The 21,431-nt window shown below is 35.5% G+C and overlaps 1 protein-coding gene across 1 annotated transcript in view; it reads left to right on the top strand.

Moving 5' to 3' along the window:
* Window positions 1–21,431, top strand: part of VPS13A (vacuolar protein sorting 13 homolog A) — a 108,171-nt gene that overhangs the window by 29,233 nt on the left and 57,507 nt on the right. Inside the window, exons 21-35 of the mRNA XM_058043374.1 lie at window positions 1,128–1,260; window positions 2,070–2,187; window positions 5,817–5,955; window positions 10,635–10,719; window positions 12,436–12,608; window positions 14,114–14,270; window positions 14,625–14,704; window positions 14,964–15,023; window positions 15,101–15,257; window positions 15,673–15,789; window positions 15,871–15,974; window positions 16,416–16,583; window positions 17,230–17,537; window positions 18,255–18,402; window positions 19,329–19,479. Of these exons, the coding sequence (XP_057899357.1) occupies window positions 1,128–1,260; window positions 2,070–2,187; window positions 5,817–5,955; window positions 10,635–10,719; window positions 12,436–12,608; window positions 14,114–14,270; window positions 14,625–14,704; window positions 14,964–15,023; window positions 15,101–15,257; window positions 15,673–15,789; window positions 15,871–15,974; window positions 16,416–16,583; window positions 17,230–17,537; window positions 18,255–18,402; window positions 19,329–19,479 (2,098 nt within the window). The remainder of the gene's footprint in view (window positions 1–1,127; window positions 1,261–2,069; window positions 2,188–5,816; window positions 5,956–10,634; window positions 10,720–12,435; window positions 12,609–14,113; window positions 14,271–14,624; window positions 14,705–14,963; window positions 15,024–15,100; window positions 15,258–15,672; window positions 15,790–15,870; window positions 15,975–16,415; window positions 16,584–17,229; window positions 17,538–18,254; window positions 18,403–19,328; window positions 19,480–21,431) is intronic.

Here is a 21,431-nt window from a genome sequence, read left to right as displayed (position 1 = left end):
ACACATTTCAAATGTAGACTTCAGTGTGTGTGGCATTTTTTTCCTGAAGTGGATGAGTAATTTTTGTAGTGAGTGTGACTCCTAGGTTGGTTCCTCTGATTTAATAGAATTTAGAAATACCATAAGAAAATACCAGAGAAAATTTAGTTGCCTGTCAGGATATGATTCGTAGTGCTGTATTCACTTCGACTGACATATGCTTTAGTGAGAGGTGGGTCGTTTGTTGAATGAGAATGTTTAACACAAAACAACAATCTTTTCCCCCAGTTGCATACTGGAAAAGATCAAGCCCCAGGAGGAAAAATGGCATGTAAAATTAAAACTGTGCCTCAGTAGATAAATAGGGTTATTGATTTAGTCATTCTGAATTTGCATCTCCAAGTTATTTTTAACATAAAAGTTACAACGGACATAGAGTCCAGCAGTACTGAAAAATAAATGCTGTGTCGTAGATGCTAGTTTTTCAACCTCTTTTAGTTCCTTTGAATATTGCCTGGGTTTGACAAAACCAAATATGAATCCAAAATTATTAGACGTGTAAGGATGAGGACAGACACATTTCATCAGAGATGAACATCAGGGAGGATACATACAAATGTGAAATACCAGAGAAGTATGGGTGTCCCAGAGCTGAATCAAAGGACTATTGACTGATACTAAAGGAAAGACATTGATGATGAACAGTCCAAATCATCTTTTCCTCTCTAATGTGTCACAGCTGAATTCAACAGAGTTCAGAAATACCTTTCACGTGTCTGAGTTGCTTAATGCAGTAATATTTTATATATAAAAATTCTGAATGATTATTCTACTGATTAAAAAGGGTTTGAGATTTTATACTTTGGAGTATAAGTCACTTATTGAAGAAAATTATTCTGTACATAGTATATAATATATTTTAATTTGCTTTTTGTTCCTTTCTTTGTGGAAAAATGGTGTTAATACTCTGATTTTTGTTTTGGTGCAGTCTAGAAATCTTAGATATTTGCTGTGCTGTGACAGTTGTAAGACTGTGGTCTATAGTGAGGACTGATTCATTTGTTATGGTAGGAACAAGTATTTATAGAATTAGTGCCCTGAATATTTCTGAAATTGATTTATACTTTTTTTTTTTTACATATTTTAAGATGACAAGCAAAAGTCGTTCTGATTTATCAAAAATCAAAATAGGGCAAACCTCAATTGAAGATATAATGTCCAGAGCTTATGACAGTTTTGATGTCCAGCTCAGTAGCATGCAGTTACTGTACAGCAAACATGGTAAGTATTCATGAAAGTAATCTTGCTTTATATGACTGAATACAATGCGATGGTGGTTGTGCCTCATATTTGTAGCTGAAGCAGTGGAGAATCTTTTGGAATGTACTTCTCCAAACATAAGTGTTCTAAATTCAGTAGTATCAACATACGATGAATTTCCAAAACATACCTTTAGGACTTCAGTTCCAATTTTAGCAAATTCATAATAAAATTCCTATTGTTGAATACATCTCATTTGATTTGTTGCATAGTGAGTGTAAGACTGTAATTACTTTGTTTATGGTATTTTCCTTCAATGCCTTTGCTTTTCTCCAGACTTAAAGCAGAATCCACAAGTAGTTGTAGGTTTGATCATTTTTTTGAGGGTAAGGAAAGAATGTGAGTTGAATTACTTCAATAAGGTATCAAAGGAAACTTTAGTATTTTGGGAACTAGCAACATAGAGTCAATCAGAGACTTTTTAATAATTTAATTCCTAATCTTTTGGGTTTAATTCAATTTAATGATTTAACTCTCCAGGGTAGAATACAGAGCCTAAACTCCCAGTACTACACATGTTAAGAATTGGGTCCCGGGAAGTCTATCCCATGGATGCTGTAGCTGTGAAGATGAGAGTAGGAGAAATCATTAATTAGTCTTGTATGTCCGAAGTTCAGATGTATAAATACATCTGTTGATAGAACTATAAAAGAGATTGTGGCACCTGAATTTTTAGGAATATGTACTAATATCAGATACTTGAATTCTGTGATGTGTACTGAGAAGGAATCTCTTTCAGTATTTAAAGTAGGTTTTCTCTGCTCTTGTAGATGAGAACTGGCGAGAAGCTCGGAAACTGAAAAACTCATCTCAGTGTATCTTGCAGCCCTTGGATGTAAACCTGGAATTTAGCAGGGCTATGGTTGTTACAGATGCAAGAATGCCCAGGTATGTATTTTCCGAATTTTGAAATTTTATGGTAAACTACTTTTTTGAGGGGAAAAAGAGGAAAAAATAAGGATCTGGTTATACCTGTGCACTTTTACATTGGCTATATTTAAATATTGAAAGTAAAATACATTTATCTAGAAAAATAGAAAATAAATTAAAATAAGTTTTCAGATACCAAAGAGGTGATAGAATGTTGCAGTAGTATGCTTAAAATATTTAAAGATTTTTATTAAAGACAATTAAGATATTACTACCTCTTCTAATTCAGTCTTCCTAATAGCTACATTTCAGTTCTCATTGAAAATACCAAAGAGCTAAAAATCTGAATTTAAAATCAGTCTATAAATACCAAAAATATTTTGAAAAATAATGGGCTGTCATACTCCCTCTCTTGTGACTTGGCTTATTGTTCTAGTTAGTTTACCTGCTGTGGAAACAGCTCTTAATGCCTTGCATTTGCACTTAGGGTTGTTTAGTGAAATCTTTTTAGTTATAGAAATTGTACCAATCAGAAGAAAATAATAAGTACTGTTAATAACGATCAGTGATTGCATGATGTAATGCTGCCACCTTCTGGAAGCCTGGGAGGCCAGATTTTGAATTTTGATGCTTACAAAACATCTTAATGTTTTCCCTCCTTACTTTTTCTCTGTTGAAGACAGTCAAATAAGGGGAATGCAATTCACAGGAATATTTTTATGTTAGAAAGTGAGATTTCATTTCTGTGGTCATATAACAGAATGACATAATTTTAATGTAGGTTTGCAATTCACATCTCTCAAAAATTACATTGGTATAACTTGGATTAAGGGGTGTCTTCTCTTAATGTGTACACGTCCTGCAGTATTGCAGTACTACCTGTCTGACTGTCTTGGCTACCTTATGTACTTTGGCAGTTCATGTGTCAAACAGATTCTGGAAAATTCCTGCGTAATTTTTCTCTATATTGCATTGGGCACGAATGATGAACGTTAACTGTAGCTTTTGTGTCAGCAAGAATCCCCTAAACTTTAGTAAAAATTTTAGCATAGTTGAATAGGGTTAAGTATATAGTTTAGTTGAATATTATGCTCACATCAGTTACATATATATATAAAAATATATTTTTAATGTACATGTATCTGTTCCTTTTTATTTCAGTTTTTATAAACATACTGTCATGTAAACCCAATATTATATTTTTCTGGAGTTTTTAAATTAATATTTGGAACTGCCTGCATAGAACAGCATAGTTCTGTTGAGAAAAATGAGTGGAAAGATGTTGCTTTTACAGCAAAACCTACCACCAGAATTGTTGTTTAATGTAGTAGATGTTTACAAATTAGTTCTTAGTTTGGAAGCCCCCTGCTTTATATTTAGTCATCTGAAAAGCAAATGATTGGGTGTCTCTATTTTTGATTCTTTGATTTTATGTCTTTCAATGACCATTAAACTCATTTGACTTCCTTGCAATTTTCTTGCTCAAAAAAGTAATGAATTTACTAGGCTTTGCCCTGACTTTGTTTAGAAAGGCACATTTCTATATTGCTACCTTGAGGAGAATACTCATTTAGGTAATTTTGGTAATGACTGTTGGATCAAAGGATTTTCAATGTTCATCTCTGTTATCATCTACTTATACTTCCTAATCATTAAAATAGACTTTCATTCTGGATGGATGTGAATATCTGCATTTGTTTCATTTCTGGTAATAGGATGCTCCTTATGGTTTCTGTTACTTGAAATTTGGAAGCACTAATACGATTCTAGCACTAATTCTGTAGTTTTACAGCCTGTGTAAGGTTTTATATTTTTTTGATATTTGTTTTATCCTGTAGTATGGTCCCTCCATTTTCTGGAAGAGGTGTCTGAGAGTCTGTCATACAGTTTTTGAAGGTGTATGAAGAAAGTATTAGGATAGCAATGTTAAGAGCATCCTATATAATAACATTCATTATAAACACAATAAAAATTCCAGTGTGAAGGAATGTACCGATTTGCAGCTTTGATGGTGGCATTCTTTTAACATTTCTTTCTGACCACAACCAGAATGAACTTGAAGGAAGTTTCTGCAGATTTCCTCATCAGTTGAAGCACTTACCTTCTCTGTGCCTCAGTTTCTGCAAATGGGGTGTAATTGATTTTCCATACGGAGGTTTCCAAACCTTAAAAGCTTTTGTTTAAAGAGCAGTGTAGAGAGCCCAGATTATTTGCATTTGTCTGCTTTGTGTCTGCTGAGTGCCTTCCTTCTAACTGTATGGACTGTCTGTTGTACAGACACTTATGAAAAATGTCTTGACAATGTACACAAATTTTTGTTGAGAGGTTTAAGTGCAATGAAGCTGAGAATTGCTATTGTATATTTAATTGCTATTGCTCCTCCAACAACTGAGGAGCACAGAGGAGGGAGAGGTCCTTCAAACCTGGTAGTTACACATCTACCTTAACCATCTCCATAATAATAAAATAACAAAAAAGGAAAAAGAAAAGAAAAAAAAAAAGGAAGAGTCTAAATCTCTCTCTGACAGAACTGGAATTAAGAATTAGAACAGTAGTTGAGAATTAATCTTGTAAGTTAAGGATGTGAAGAAATTAATAAAACTGTTTTCTGTCACAGTTTAACATGTACAATTTTGTGCTTCCTTAAGTGTCAGAAACTGTTTCTTCAGATACTCTCATAGTATCAAAGTTAGCTGAGATGGGTTGAAAATATGGAGCTTTTTATTCTCGCATCTTCTTCAGTCTTTAAATTTTATGCCACTTTGAAGATTCAGGTGTGAGTTAAGCACATCAAAAGTGGAAGGAAGTAGGTTGTCTTGTTCCTTACACAGTATGCATCTGGTGCTCCCTGTTACCTGTTGAACAGACCTCTTTATCTCTTCTAACTAGAAGTTGTAATAAAAACACAATATGTTCTTTGAGCAGATTTTCTGCTTGCTTCTGTTACACTCACTTGTATGAAAAACAAAGTAGTGCTTTAAATCTTTAAAAACTCATTGTGCATGTTTGATGTGATTCTACTTCTTTTTTGTCCAAATGGTATTCTATTACACTTAAAATATGTTTTACTGTTTTAATTTTTAAAGATGATTATTTTATTCTTTTATACCCTGTATGGCTTTATGTTTATTCTTTTGTTAAATATCTAGACTACTGCTGTAGTGAGCTTAACTATACATGAGTTCTAGGAAGTATTCTGTATTCTTTTTTTGATCTTTTGAGCCCTAAACATTCACGTGCAAAAAACATCTCCTCCTTCTCTTCTATAAAAGACCGTGTAAAAGTTCAGTTATGTGATTTATTGTAAGTAATTAAATTAAATGCATGAACATGAGGGGGCAATTTCTGATTGTAAGGAAACTGTGCCTTACGTAACCAAACTAGAAGTGGTTATCGGTAGTATTTGTAGTCCTGATCCACAAGACTTTGTAGCAAATGGAATATCAATGACACTACTAAGTGGATAGTTGCTGATATATATATATATATATATATATAAACACATAATACATGCAATGGTTAGATGAAGAATTTTTGGACCCAGAGGACTTCAGTGTTTTTCAGAAGAAAAATAATGTGAAGTTTTATTGAAATAATTTTAAGATTAATTAACTGTGGAACTTTTGATGTTGTTCTTTAAAAAATAGGTTCAAACTGTCAGGACAGTTGCCTTTACTTTCTATCCAAATATCAGACCAGAAGGTGACAAGTATCTTGGAGCTAATTGATAGCATTCCTAAGCCAGAAAGTGCGCCTGCTACCAGTTCTCCTCCAAAAATGACTGAGGTAAGATTTTTAAGAGATTTCATTAAAAACTATCAGAAAACTATCAAAAAATCAGAAAAAAACCTTCTTGATATTAGCATTCCAGTTTTGAAAGGTTCACAGAAAAGTGATGAACAAGTGTTGACTTCATGCCTCTTGAAAAATTTAGCTTTTTCTCTAAAGCTGTAGAAAATTTTCTTGCTGTTGAGTTAGTTGATTATTGAACTTTAGCTCATAATTATGAAATAGTTGTCAAGTGCTTGGATTTAAAATAGAAGCCCTCAGAGTTTTACTATTATGGGAATTAATTAGTAGTTCATAATAATCTTGACTAATAAGCATACTCAGTTTTGTTGAGGATTCGTTTAATTGTACCTTCAAATGTATCATAATGCTGCAGAATTTAGATTCAGCTGTTTCGTTTAGTGAAGAAAACATTAAAATGCTGGAATTTTTGAAGTTCAAGTATTATGTCATGTTATATGAGAGTTTCAAAAGTCAAGCAATAAATACTCACTATCTGTTTTATAAACAATGCATGCCTGGTAAAAGTAGTAGTTTTTTTTTTTCAGCTGACCTCGGTGCTTTTCCCATTTCAAGTCCTTTACACAGTATAGCTCAAGGGTGGAAGTTTCCCCTTGCACTTGTATCAGTTAGGAGTTTGGAGAGTGGTTCTTGCTCTTTCGCCACCCCCTTTCCTTGGTGAAAATGGTTTGGCTCACTGTTTTATAAATTCTTCAAAACAGAAGTTTGTCCCCTTCTTATTTTTCCTGAAAAATGTATTTCACCTTTTGAGCTGTTCTTAACAAAACTAGGAGATTAACTCATAGTTACTAATTTTTGACATGACTAGTGTTTGTGATCTGGCTATGTTTAATGCATGTGTAAAGCAGTCCTCTTATTAGAATGTATGTAGACTCTTTTAAAAGTCAAAGACAAAATTTTCCTCTCTGTTTTTCTGTCATTTGTAAATACTTCTAACAATGTTATTTAGTAACTCATGAACTTGTTCCTACAGAAATAGTGGTCATCTTTGTATTTGGGGTTTTTTTAAGATTATTTGATAATTATCTTTCCATCTTTGTACAAATTATTCTGCACTGTTCTGGAAGGCTGTTACTGCAGTTTGGTATTTTCTGTGGGTTTTATTAGCGTAATATTTATTAACAGTTAATGCAGCAATTTGACATGCATACCTATTGAAGAGCATTTTTCTTCACGTGGTTCTTGCCATCTCTTTAGTGGTGCCATTAAAATTTTAGCTAATTCTGACTTAATGGTATGCTAATAGTATACCCAGCCAAAGCCACCTTGGTCTCTGTTGTTTTGTGCAACAAATCACAAACTAACTTTTTTTGAGGGTAGGTATTGGGACTTCACTTTTACAAGAATAGAATTTGCATGTATAAGATGCACATTGTCCTCTGCTTTATAGCACTGACTATACTTGAATTTAATTATAGAATTTAACTGTTAAGTCTCAAGTATTTTAAGTGACCTTGAAGTAATTAGTATTGCCTGTACATTAGTTGTGATATACAGTAGATGAGGTGAGGAAAGACTGTGGACCAAGTATAAATATATTTGTGTTATATGTGAATCCAGATCAAAACTTAGGCTTAGACCTGTCTGCTCAAGCTTCTATTTACTTCAGAAAATGACAGACTTTAATTGCTAGTATTAAATTCAGTTAATTTGAGTGGATTTTGGGCTTTGATGGTGGCAGATATACTACCATGCTTTCATCCTTAAAACTGTAATTCTTCTGGACTTTGTTAACATCCCATAATTTCTGAACTGAAAAGAACGTGAAATCCTTTGTCAGAGGGCTGTTTTCTTTGTTATGTTCTGAGTTAGTGGTGGAAGTGATCTTGAGCTGTGAAAACAGAAGACATTTTGGAACAGATCCTTCTACATTTTTGCACTCAGCATTTTAGTCCAAGAAGACACTTCAGTGTATAAGTTCATTTTTCATGATTTGTACTATGAAGTCAAATTTCTTTTTTTTGCCCTTATTTTCATAGAATGTGGAAGTGTTACAGATGAGACATTTTCACGTATTTCTTAAATACTTAGTCTATTTATTACTTGTATATCACCAGCTGGGGGTTTATGTACAAAATCACAAACGGGATGGGACTGCTGAGGAACGTGCCTTGAGCTGTTTTGTTTTTCAGCATCAGTCTCATTACATGATTATGACAATGGGAAGATGCCATCAGCTCACATCCCAGGCAGCAGACCAAGAACTTAATGTTACAACACACTTTATAAGTTTTTTGACCAATCACACAAAGCAAAAGCACATTGACAGTTGTTCTATCCAACCACTGTAAGCACACGTACCTTTGGTTAAAACAATGCCTGCTTGTTGTGAATACATTACCTGCTTGTAAGCCTTAAAACACAATGCAAGAGCTCCATTATTAAGCTTAAAACTTCCTAATATCTTGCTAGATAAACTTTTCTGTAGCTTAGGGAGTTATTCTAGACAGGGGTTAATACACAGACCATTGTTCTATTTGTCATTGCTTTTCTACTTTGTAAATAATTTTTCTGCTGATCTATCTCATGGCTGCTGCTTAGCTCCAATCACATTTCTGCTGTCTCTGAGGCCTGCCTTTTGCAGCTTTCCCCAAACCCTCTGATTTTGTGGATTCCCACACTTGTAGACATGAATATGTTCAATAAAATCAGATCATGTAGGCTGGAGACAGAGATATGGGAATGTTGAGCTTGAGATGAAATTGTAGCCTTGGAAACAATATTCAAGATGTTTTTGTTGCCATAATGTATCTATTTGATACTGTGATGTTGTGAATAATTGTCTGAGCCTGAACTTTGAAAAGTGCAGTAACAAAGGAGAGGAGAAGATGTGGTGGTGCAGGGAAAGAGCTGTTTTAAACTGTGCAGTCCAGAGCCAAAGGCACTCAAGAAGAAAGGGCACACAGTGCACAGTGCTCTTACTTTGATACTCTGTGCAAGGCACATCTATAATACACGTGCATGTGGAACTTGCAGGTGAGAATTCTTTACAAACTCAGATTGCTGAGATTGCTTTCTGAGACTTGATGATAACTAAATCATTTGGATACTTTTACTAAGAGCATTTAATTCTATCATATATGAAACCACGTAGAGTGGAAGATTCCTGTTCTAGAGTGCACTCTAGTGGCATTTCACATATTTTCAGTTACTACTCTGAGTTGTGCCTAACTGCATTTCACAGTTGAAGACTCAGAATCATAGATTATCCTGATATGTAAAGGACCCACAAGGATCGTCGAAGTCCGACTCCTGGCCCTGCACAGGACCATCCCTAGGACTCAACACCATATACTGCAGAGCATTGTCTAAACATTTTTTGAACTCTGTCCAGCTGGTGCTGTGACCACTTCCCTGAGGAGCTGTTCCAGTGCTCAACCGCTTTCTTGGAAAGGGACCTTTTCATAGTGTAAACCTCCCTGACACCCCTTCATGCTGTTCCCTCGAGTCCTGTCACTGGTTCCCAGAGGGAAGGGATCAGTTTTAGCCCCTCTGCTTCCTCTTGTCAGAAAGTTGAAGAGTACTGTGAGGCCTCCTCTCAGTATTTTACTAGTTGTTTTTTTTTCCCCTTATGTCTGAAGCAGTGCAATTCAATGAGGCGAAGTGCTAGATTCCACACTTGGGTCACAACAACCCCAAGCAGTGCTACAGGCTGGGGACCGAGTTCCTGGAAAGCTGTCCAGCAGATAAGGAACTGGGGGTGCTGGTTGACTGACAGCTGAACGTGAGCCAGTGTGTGCCCAGGTGGCCAAGAATGCCAAGGACATCCTGGCCTGTACCAGCAATAATGTGGCCAGCAGGACCAAGGCAGTGATTATCCCCCTGTCCCTTGACACTGGTGGGCCCTCACCTTGAATCCTGTGCTCAGTTTTGGGCTCCTCATGAGCCCTCCTCATGAGAAAGGCTGAGGTGCTGGTCTTTTCTCCCAAGCAAAAAGTGCCTGGATAAGAGTAAATGGCCTCAGATTGCGTCAGTGGAGGTTTAGATAGGGTATTAGGAAAATTTTTTCACCAAAATGATTGTCAATCATTGGAGCAGGCTGCCCGGTGGATGAGTCACCATCCCTGCAGCTATTTAAAAGACTTGTAGATGTGGCTTGCCAAAAACTATGTCTCTTGCAGTGCTAGGTTTATAGTTGGACTTGGTGATCTGAAGGGTCTTTTCTAAACAAAATGTTTCTATGTTTCTGTGAACTAGAAAGCAGTCCTGTCTGCTCTAATGTTTTGTGTATCTCTTTTTCTTTTTTCCCCACCCAGCACTTGTGTTAGTTTTGTAAAGAGCTGTTGATCTTTATTGTTCTCTGAAGTTGCTGTATTGTAATCCTTTGAGGGACTAGGTTTTGTCTTTTATGATTTTTCATATCATGTGCCATTTCTAACCATCTTTTGGTCTGTGAAGTTGAATGTTTGAACCTCCTGTCTTTTGTAGTGTGTTCTCTCTAGTTAGATGGAAGTGCAAAAGTTGCTGCTTCTACCTATTTTAGGCCTCGTTTAGGCATCCTTATAATTTTAGTAATGTGTTTAATTTTATTGAATTGCACTTAAGCTAAGTTGTAAATTGCACTTTCCCTAAGTTGTAAAACTTGGATGCAGTATATATGCATGCAGTAACATGAGCAATAAATACAAGAAAAATTTTTATATCTCCTGTTTCAGGCTACACTGTCACCTGTGCTTCCAGCACCACATTCGTCTCAAGGCGTGTATTCTGTTTTGGATCTTCATTCATTTCCTGAGTCAGGTAGTATAATCTGTTTTAAGGTCTTGCTTAAAAAGTGGGTCAAGTCAAGAAGTTTTTGAGTTCTTCGAATTAATTTATTATTCTTACTGTAAGGAAGGATATGGGGCTTTGTTTCAAGTTCTTGAGGGCTGAGTAGTGTAATAGTCTGTTTAGCTTATAATTGATGCTGTACAAACTACTTGTAGCAATATACTACATATAGCAATATATATGTACATATTGCTATATATAGCAGTAAAATTCTGTATTCTTGTTTTTGTCATTCCCTTCCTGAGGGTATAGCAAGAAAATTTTGTTTGGTATGGTGGGTTTATTTTTGTCGGCATATGTTATTATTGCAAATCTGTATTCAGGGCATTTGAAGTAATATGAACTTTTTAGCTTTAGCATGTACTTAGTCCTCTGATGATGGTTTTAATTATTTTCTTGTGGTGAAGGATTTCTCTCTTATTTAGGTGGATTTGTTTAAATTACAAGGTAGGGAAATGATAACCATTAGAAACTGCTTTGTTTTTATAAACAAACATTTTGGTTTGTACTGGATAAAGCAGAAGATTGGCTGTGGGAGAACCAGTTGTGTTCAACACTTTCTTGCTGTTCAAAACAGCTTAGCTAGATCCTAATATTTCATCTAGTAGTTACATTATAAAAATAATCAAACATATCAGTATTATTTCAGTATCAGTTATGTTTGTGATGCCAAAACACTCAACTGGAGAAACAGACGACTACTACTTTCTTAAGTTAATGTTTTTTGTGGTTAGCAAACACTAGCAAAATTATTGGCAAAGTTACTATGTCTGTTTCATAGCTTTAAATTCAGTGTGTATGCAGTATGTGTAAAAATATGTGTTTGTGCATCTTCGTCTGTTTTTATATAAACTCCTTTAAGAGTCATGTCTTTCAGTTCTTAAAAACTAGGCTGAAGTGAGAATGCATGCTGGCAACAAGTAATTTGAGAAAGTAATAGCTAGATTTAGATTGGAATCAAGTCTGATTTTTAATCAAGTCTATACTATACATACAGTTATACAGTCCTTTTAAGTGATTTATGTTAATTCTCTATCTTTACTCTCCAAAATCTCAGAGCTGTTTTTAAGCTTTACAAAATACTTCATCTTATTTGTTGAGTTTTTTAGAAGGATATTTCTTCCACAGTTACCTTATACTTGAGTGTTTATGTTTTTACATGAAGACGACCTTCACAAGACAGTGTAATCTATTTATCCTGGTTATATTTCTGCACTAATGTAAAGTGAATTAAAAGCTTGATAGTTCTTAGGAGTCTCTCTGAAATGGGAGATCTACAGCAGCAAGAAATTCTAAGTAGTGTGGCTGATACTGAGGCCAATGCTCCTGTACTGTCAACAGCAGTCTGATCAGCAGATGAGTTAAGCTGTTAGGTCACACCAAAGGCAAGACAAAGCATCGATTGTGCTGTCTTTTGCAAAGCCAGAAGTAAGAGAATGCTGAAAGGAATTAGCTAATGAGATCTGAAGTTTATGATGACATAATGGAGGCAGCTGTAGGTTTGGTGTAAAGTTGTGGAGGCTGGAATAGGGATGGTTATGGAAACAGATTTTATTGCTAGTTGTCAGCTAGATACTTGTATATTTAAGCTTTTATGGATGTAGACGTAAAAACTCTAGGTTACAATACTGTAAAATATTGGTTGTGTAAACTGCATATGTAATGATGTTGTGAATTAATCCTTAGAATCAGAAGAAGAATTTTATGATGCACTAAGCAGTCCTGTGGAAGATGTGCCATTCTTTGAAGTCTCATCTGGCCCCCTCAAGCAGACTGTCAGTACAAGGCGAAAAAATCTACACAAACAAGAATCTCTGAAAAATATGACAGATTTCCAACTAAAGTTTGAAGTAGCTGAGGTAAAATTACTTTTAAAAATTTCCCTGAAGCACAGCAGAACTGTATTTTTTTTCCATGTCTGTTGTGTTTATAATTCCATATGCGCAGAGATACTCATTCCCCATTTTTCCCTGAAACTATTATGCAGAATTTTTTCCATAAAAACTCTGGATATGGAATAATTGTGCTTCTGTATTCTTGTCATCACTGAAGTGCTTTGGTTTATCCACTTGATTTCCCAACTCACTTTGTCACTGAATTTTCTTTACCTATGTTTCAGAAATCACATTACATCTTTGTTTTAGCTAAATAGGTGCTTGTGGCTTTTTTTTCCAGATACTGCTGTGGTCAATGGGAAAACTTCATTAATGTTTTATGTTGTAACAAGCACCTTATTTTTCTGTTCTAGTTTTTCCCAGATGCTGTTGTCCACACATGTAAATCTATAACACCTTCATTATGAAGAGTTTTCTGTATTCTTGCTGTTTCAGGCTTAGGGGGGAAAAAAGAGTACTTTGTCCAAATGCAAGAATCCCTGCTAACTGTATCAGTTCTAGTAAAAGAGATGACTTATTAACACTATCATTAACTTTGTCATTAGATGATCGTGGCTATGGGACTGTTATTCCTGAAACTCAGTGTATTTTACTTTACATTTATTTTAAAAATAAATCATACCAATTCAGTTAACTTTACAAATTTTGTTTTATGCTAGGGCTTACAGAATGTCTTCAACACTCCACAGCTAGCTTTTAGCATACTATATATTACACCTTTACTTTTAATAAAACTGAAATGTAGTGTTTACATGATGACATAACCTTATTTAGAACTGCTAGTCTAAAACAAGGATGCTATGTTTTACCTTATTTAATAATAACAACTAACTTACAATCTTTAAGAAAAAATTAATTTGGGAATCTATTAAAAATCACTGCTGTTGTCCTCAAAGTTTAAAATCGCTTACTGGATTTTGTTTTGATTTTCCTTATTTGTAGTCAGCATTACATGGAAAGGAAGAATACATATATTTGTTTGGTTGTCAAAATCAGATCCAACAGCCCAGCTACATATTTATTTAACAACAGTATTGTCCTGCATTGGTGAAAATGTAGTAAATCCTCTTGCCAGACATTCAGCTTGGGAATCTTAGGAGAATTCAGAGAAATTCCAGTGAAAGTAGCACTTTGTGTTGACTGAAAATCTAGTTTTGACTGTATTGAACATTGCTGAGTGCTGTACAGATTTTTTCTTTAAATAATAGTTTTTTGTGACTGTTACTTTGGTATTACATACACGCATGTTTGAAGTTTTTGTTATAATAGCAGCAACCAGTACTGCTTGTTGAATTATTTATTTCTATTCAAGGCATTTGCTGTATAGAGTTTAATTATCAATATAGAAATAGACATTAACCAATAAAATGTAAGTAAATATATTATATCCTGTATAAAAAAAGAAGCAGTTCTTATGCTTCTTATAATCCCTTAATGGTTTTGGGTGTGTGTTTTGATTTTTTCTTTAGGTCTTAATTAAATTATGCCGTCTTACTGGTGATACTGAGATGCCTGTGCTTCAGCTTGGTATTTTGGGCTTAGGCACTGAACTGAAAGTGAGAACATTTGACATGACTGGGAGTGCTTTCCTTCGTGAAGTTTGTCTTCTGTGCCCAGAGTATATTGGTAAGTGTTTATAATCTGGTCAAGGAATTTTTCACAAATAACACTGTGAATTTGTCTTCAAAAGCTCTGTAGGGCTTTTGTCAAATAAGGAAGATTTGCTTCCTAACTTAAATGTAGGGCTGAGGGCAAGTAAATCAGGAGCTCATCCACTCATTAGTGCTTTGGTAAATATGTTCTGGTGGTGGTGACTGTAGAGATTGTAGATTGTGAACATTTAATTATTTTACGTCTGCAAAAGATTTTTGATTTAGCAGCAATGACAGCTATTAGCCTACCTAGCAGTTTATAGATGAAGAAGATTTTAATTTTTTTTTCTTTTAGGTAATTTTCTGTATTCTTTTTTGGTTTTTTTAGATGATAATGACAAGCCAGTTTACATAATTACTACATTGGATAATGTAGAAGATGATCTTCTCACTCTGGAATATACAAAGGTTAGGAAAGAGTAGGCTTTGCTTTTCAATTGTAAGCCCGTCATAAGCACCACATTAATATGCATCAGATGTTGAATGTTTTTTCCTTACTTACTGATGTTTTTAACATCTTGAGTGTCACATGCAAGGTCTGTCTGCTCCTTCAGCAGAAAAACTTAAGTTGTAGTGGATTTGAAAATAAGTTTTTTTAATGGAATTTACAAATTTCTGATTTGTTTGTTTTTTTGGTTTGTTTTTTTGTGCATTTTTGGTGAAATAGACTGATATTAATGGACCAGAACTGAAAACTGTGTGTCAGAATGTTCTACAGAAAATAAAGGTATGATAATTTTTTTTACATCATTTTTTCAGTTTGAGAGGAGAGGCATACTGGATAAACAAAAATTTTTCTTTTAGGTGAACTTTTCTTCTCTAGATGTTCATTTGCATACTGAAGCTCTGCTGAATGCAATGAACTATCTGAGTAATCTTCTGCCTAAACAAGAAACTAAAGTTGTGGAAGAACCAGTCTATGAAAAAACAGAAGAGAAGAAGGATGTTCTAAAGAAATTTAGTAAGTTTCGTTATTATTTTGTCCTCCTTTCATTCCTCTTTTTTCACTTAAGTAAGAAATGAAACAAAGATACTTTCTGTTTTTGTAAGCCTGTTAATGATGTTTGATATGAGAAATTTTGCTTCAAATTATATGTATTTATATGGTATGCTTAGCCATGTGCAGTTTTCTGACACATAGATCAAGACTTATATTTGCTATGTATTGGAGGCGCTAAGTGAATGTAAATAGAAAAGCCATAAATTTTTGTCAGGTTTTTATTGTTTTTTTCTTGGTATAAATTAAGGCATTTAATGGCCTTATGGCTGTTACCTTATACCTGAGGAGCATCAACCTCTTACTTGCTGTGCTGTACTAAAACAGTACATGTCCTCATTGAAGAATGGTAACTTTTGTTATTTTTTATTTCTCATAGCATCAAAAAAATCAAAATATGAAGATATTATCGACCTCATTATCTGTGCGGATTTATCATGTTTGCGTATTTTTATCAGAGAGAAAAACCGTAGAATAGCTGAAATTCACATTGAAGGTAGGAACAAAACTTTATTCACAAAAGCACAAAACTTTGTAGGCACTATAGTGTATGGATTTTGTATGTCTTGTTTTTGAGGTCTGGATAGCCAAGTGATCATGAAGAAAGCAGCAACTGATGTGACTGCAAAATTGAAGAACATCACTATTGTGGATTCTGATGAGAAAGCCCTGTATAAAAAGGTAGGCGTATGCATGTATTGTTGATTTTGTTTTTGAATGGATGCTAAATTAAACTTACTTTTTAGACTCTACTCTCTACTGTGACTTTTTTCAGTCATGTTTTATGTACTTGCTAGGAGTAGTATTCTCTATATGACAGAATAATTTTGCACTGACAACCAGTGTTTATTGGACTGACATTAATTTGTGTGACTGTGATATTTATCATAGCCTCTTATTGTGTTGACTTTTGTGAAGAGAATTATTCAAGCTGAATGTCAACTTAATAGTTTCAGCTATTTCAATGGATTTTGAAAATTTGATTTTTTTTTTCATACATTGTTGAGATACTTGGAGTAAAAATGTCTTAGTGGTGCGAGGTACTACATTTTGTTTTGAAGTTAAGTTCCTCCAATATGTAAGTTTTTACAGTTAAGATAATATTTTTTGTTTCTTCTTAAGGCTCTTTACATCACAGGAAAAGAAGTCTTCAACTTCAGAATGGTATCATATGTGAATGCTACGGATGGCATTGCATATACAAATATGGATGTTGTTGACAATCGTATTTACCTAACTGTTGGTTGTATTCAAGTAGTTTTTGTCAACAAGTTTGTTACGTCTGTTTTGGTAAGTTAAATTTTCCAGATACTGTTTCTTATCATCCAGGGGAAGTTGTCAGAGCAAGAAAGGGATAAGATGTTCCATGGGGTGGTGTCCATTTGTATAAGAGCTTTTATATACTATTGTAAAAAAGTTTGCTGGGATTGATGGTTGGGCTTGATGGCTTATTTTTCTTATATATATGTTTGTTACTGTGGAGCAGATGAGTTAGCAAAAATGTTTACTATTCTTAATAATAACGTTTGTCTTAAAACGTTTGTAACAGCTGTTAAATATACATACCTTTCATTATTTAGAACGCTGAAATATAAGTAAGAAACCATGAAAATTAATGCCCTTTCCATAAATGCTGTTCATAAATCAATCTTCTGCTGCTCATGAGATTAGATAAAATATAGTTCCTACAAGTCGTGTTACAAGGCCATTGCTCTTACCATCTAATTTTCCAAATATTTAGTATAGAAATTTATTTTTTTATATGCATAATTTATCATACTTGAGGAAAGATTATCCTATTAAAGAATTTGGACAAAATGTATAGCAAAAATAACATTTTAGGATGGTTTGCTGTTTAAATAACTATGATTTATAGTGTTTTTGAAGTACTTTAATTCTTAATTATTAATTCCTGATGCCTGTATTTCTTTCCTAGGCTTTTATAAATAACTTTCAAGCTGCCAAGGAAGCTTTTACTGAGGCAACTGTTCGAACAGCAGAGAAAGCAGCTACAGGTGTAAAAGGGTTAGCAGAGCGTAGTTCCCGTTTAGCGCTGGATATCAATATCAAGGCACCTGTTGTGATAATTCCACAGTCAGCAATGTCTGCAAATGTCCTGGTGGCTGATCTTGGTCTAATCACTGTGAAGAACCAGTTCTTTATCGCTAAAACAAAAATACGATGTACTCTTCCACCTGTTATTGACTCTATGACAGTGAAATTGAGTGAACTGAAGTTGTACAGGTAATGTAATGTCAGTATTTTAGAATTTATTTAATCCTTTTGGGATTCTTCAGGTAGAGGGCTTCAAGGAGTGGTTAAATAAGTAGTTAATGGTTGGTGAGTGACAGACTATTAGCTTGGAATATAACAACAAATTAATATTTTTTTAAAGCAATGAAAATGTATGGTTTAGGAAAAGGACCAATCTGCTCATCTTTAAATAGAAGCAAGTCATTGTTCAGAATAAATTGTGTAGTACTGTAGGGTTATGCATTATTCATTAATTTGGGACAGGCTATACCTATTTGTATTAGACTGTTTTGATGGGATTTTCAAGCTATGCATAGCAGCAAAGATCCTCAGTTAGACAGCCATTAAGAACTGTTTAAAAATGGTCCTTGGTGCAGGGGGTTCATGGAGGGAACGGGAATGGAGGGGACTTCTTAAACACAGTTGGAGAGTACGGAAGAAAGAAGGAATTGCTCTCCACTGGAGAGCAGGTAAGAGGTCCTGACTTGCAAGAGTTTGTGTGTTGCATGCCTAGTATGTGCCTGATACCTCCTCCCTACAAAGGAAGGAGGTGCACTTGGTGGAGTGAGGCTTCAACTAGAGCTACTTGGAGTAATATAAAGGCAGTTTTATAGTATTATTTGAAAGGATGAGGGAGGAAAAGACAGAAATGTGTTTTTTAGAATGTGGAATATGTGAAAGCTGGGAACATTTTGCTTCTTTTCACAGATCTTACTATGAGCAAGGTTCTTTGCAAACTGAAGTACAGTTGCTGCAGCCAATCAATCTGGAAGTAGCTGTTGAACGAAATTTAGCTGCTACATGGTATCACGAAGTTCCCGATATTGAAATATCTGGCCGACTCAAGCCTATGAATGTAAGCAGTTGTTTCTGAAAGCAACTGTTACAATATTTCTGGAAAACACATTCATTTTTCTCTATAAAAGTCCAAGCTCAGTGGTTAAAGTATTGTTTGATTTCAAGACATAGAGATAGAACAGCTTTTGTTTTTTCATAGGTGAAAAGGAAATGAATAGATTTTGATTCTAATTTAAGGTCTGTATTTCATCTGTGATACTCCAGGCAGACTTTGTACTATGAATTACTGTTGCTAGTTAAAAATGCTTATTCTTTTATCTATCAGTGTCTTCCAGTGAAGTATTGGAAAAGATGGGGGTTATTGGTTTGTTCAATAGCAGTGCTGAATTTGTACCTGTGACAAACCTGAAGAATTATTAATGACCTGCTGTACCACATAGGCACTCACAGATCTGTGGGGCCAAATGGGATTCATCCTAGCATGATTTAATTTAGCATAAAAGAAAAATAAATTGAAATTTAAACAGAACATAGTTTAAATTTAACATTAAAAATAGAAAGGTTGTGATGTGTGTGAGGAAAACCAATTTGCCAGATTTTGAAATAGAACTCATAAGTATTACTGTAAAGTAAGTATTACTGTAAAGTAAGTATTACTGTAAGATGCCTTGTGACTAAATGCAGGTAAAAATTTTGGTCAACTGTAAGTCAGTCTGTATGTGTATGTGTTCTGACATTCCAGTTTCTAAATTGTAACTTGGTAGGAAAAGTTTGTAGATGAAAACAAAATAATGTGTGACTGATTTCTGATTTCTAGAAATTACTGTAGGGAGTTGTGTGAATTTGAGAAAAATGTTCAGTGTCCTAAAAAGAGACTCAGATGAGATTAATTTGATTTATCTGTTTACTTGTAAGCCCAGATTTTAGTTACCAAAAATTATGTGAACAAAGTTGTTCTGATGTCTATTCCAATCTTTTTTAAAGCTCATTCTCAGTCAGGAAGATATTACCACAATACTGAGGACACTAAATGAAAATGCAGGTGAAAGCTCTGGCGCTTCAACAGCTTTGCCTGAATCAAAAGCATCAGCTAGTCATTCTAGTGAAATGCACGCTACTTCTCAGCAGTCTGCAGGTAATATTTTCTAAAATTACATCATCTGACATTTTTAGGTATTATTGTTAATATATGGCTTCTGTTGGAATTACATTTAAAAATGGATGCCAGATTCATCTGTGTGTACCGATACTGTAGAATCACAAAATAATAAAGGCTGCAGAAGACCTCCAAGACCATCAAATGCAACCTTTGACCAAACACCACCATATCAACTGAACCATAGCACTATGTGCCACGTCCAGGTCTTCTTGAATACTTCCAGGGATGGTTACTCCACCACCTTCCTGAGCAGAAACTCTTCCTGATGTCCAGCCTGAACCTCCCCTGTCTCAGCTTGAGGCTGTATCATCTTACCCTGTCACTGACTAGGTGTCTGTGAAAAGAGACCAGCTGCCCATCTTGCTACAACCTCCTTTTAAGTAGTTGTGGGGACCAATAGGGCTCCTCTGAGCTTCCTTTTCTCTAGCCTGAACATCTCCATCTCCTTCAGCCAATCCTCATATAACTTGTGTTGCAGACTGTTCGGCAGTTCCATTGTCCTTTCCTGGACATGTTTCAGGAACTCAATGTCTTTGTTTTGTGAGGGACCCAGAACTGGAAGCAGGATTCGAAGTGTGGCCTCACTTTCAGTATGGGCTGAGTACAGGTGGGCAATTGCTGTCCTGGTCCTGCTGCCCACACTGTTGCTGATACAGGCCAGGATGACATTGGCCATCTGGGCACAGCTGGCTCATGTTCAGACACTACTGAGTAGCTCTCTCAGGTCCTTTTCCCCTGAGCAGCTTTCCAGACACTCTGTCCTCAGCCTGTAGCACTGCCAGGGGTTGTTGTGATCCAAGAGCAGGACTTGGCACTTCACTTCATACCATTGCCCTCAGCCCATTATCCAGCCTGTCCAGATTCCTCTGCAGAGCCTTCCAACCCTCCAGCATATCGAAACTCCTGCCCAACTTGGTGTCATCTGTGAACTGACTGAAAGCTGCTTGATCCCCTTATCCAAATCCCTAAAATTAAATTGTTAAACAGAAGTGGTCCCAATATTGAGCTCTGGAGAGCACCACTGGTGACTGTCTGCCAATTGGAATATAATTCCATTCACTACCACTCTCTAGGTCCAGCCATCCAGCCAGTTTTTAACCCAGCAAAGAGTTTACCTGTCCAAGCTCTGGCCTACCAGCTTCTCCAGGAGAATGCTGTGGGAGAAAGTATTGAAGACTTCACTAATGCATAGGTAGTTAACATTACAGCCTTTCTCTCTTAAACCAGATGAGTCATCTGGTTGAAAAAGGAGAACAGGTTGGTCAAGTAGGACCTGCCTTTCCTGAGCCCATTCTGAAACCATTCTGGACCTGGACCCTGATCCCTTAGTTTTTCAGTTTGTGCCGTGTGATCACACTCAAGATGATTTGCTCCATAACCTTCCCCAGCACCAAGGCCAGGCTGACAGGCTTGTAGTTCCCTGGATCTTTCTTTTGTAGATGGGCATAACGTTGACCAGTCTCACCTCTCCAGTTAATCAGGGCTGATGATAAATGATGGAGAGTGCCTTGGTGAGCCCCTCTGCCAACTCCATCATCACCCTAGGTTGAATCCTGTCTGGTCCTATAGAATTGTGAACACCTGAGTGACACAGCAGTCACTAATTACTTCCTTATGGATTGCAGCAGGTTTCTTCTACTCTCTGACCCTGTCTACCAGCACAGGTGGCCAGTTGCCCAGAGAATAAATATTTTCACTCTTAAAGACTGAGGTGAAGAAGGCATGAAGTACCTCAGCCATTTCCTCATCCTTGGTGGCAGTGTACTCCTGCACATCCAGTGAAAGGTGGAGATTATTCCTTTGCCTGCTCTTTGTTGTTAACATATTTATAAAACCATTTATATATAATTTATATATATACATTTATATATATTTATTTGTATTTATTTTCCTTCACAGCAATGGCCAGATTGAGTTTTAACCTTGCT

The sequence above is a fragment of the Melospiza georgiana genome, chromosome Z, assembly GCF_028018845.1.
Source record: "Melospiza georgiana isolate bMelGeo1 chromosome Z, bMelGeo1.pri, whole genome shotgun sequence".
NCBI lineage: Eukaryota > Metazoa > Chordata > Aves > Passeriformes > Passerellidae > Melospiza > Melospiza georgiana.
This window is presented reverse-complemented; position numbering and strand designations above follow the sequence as displayed.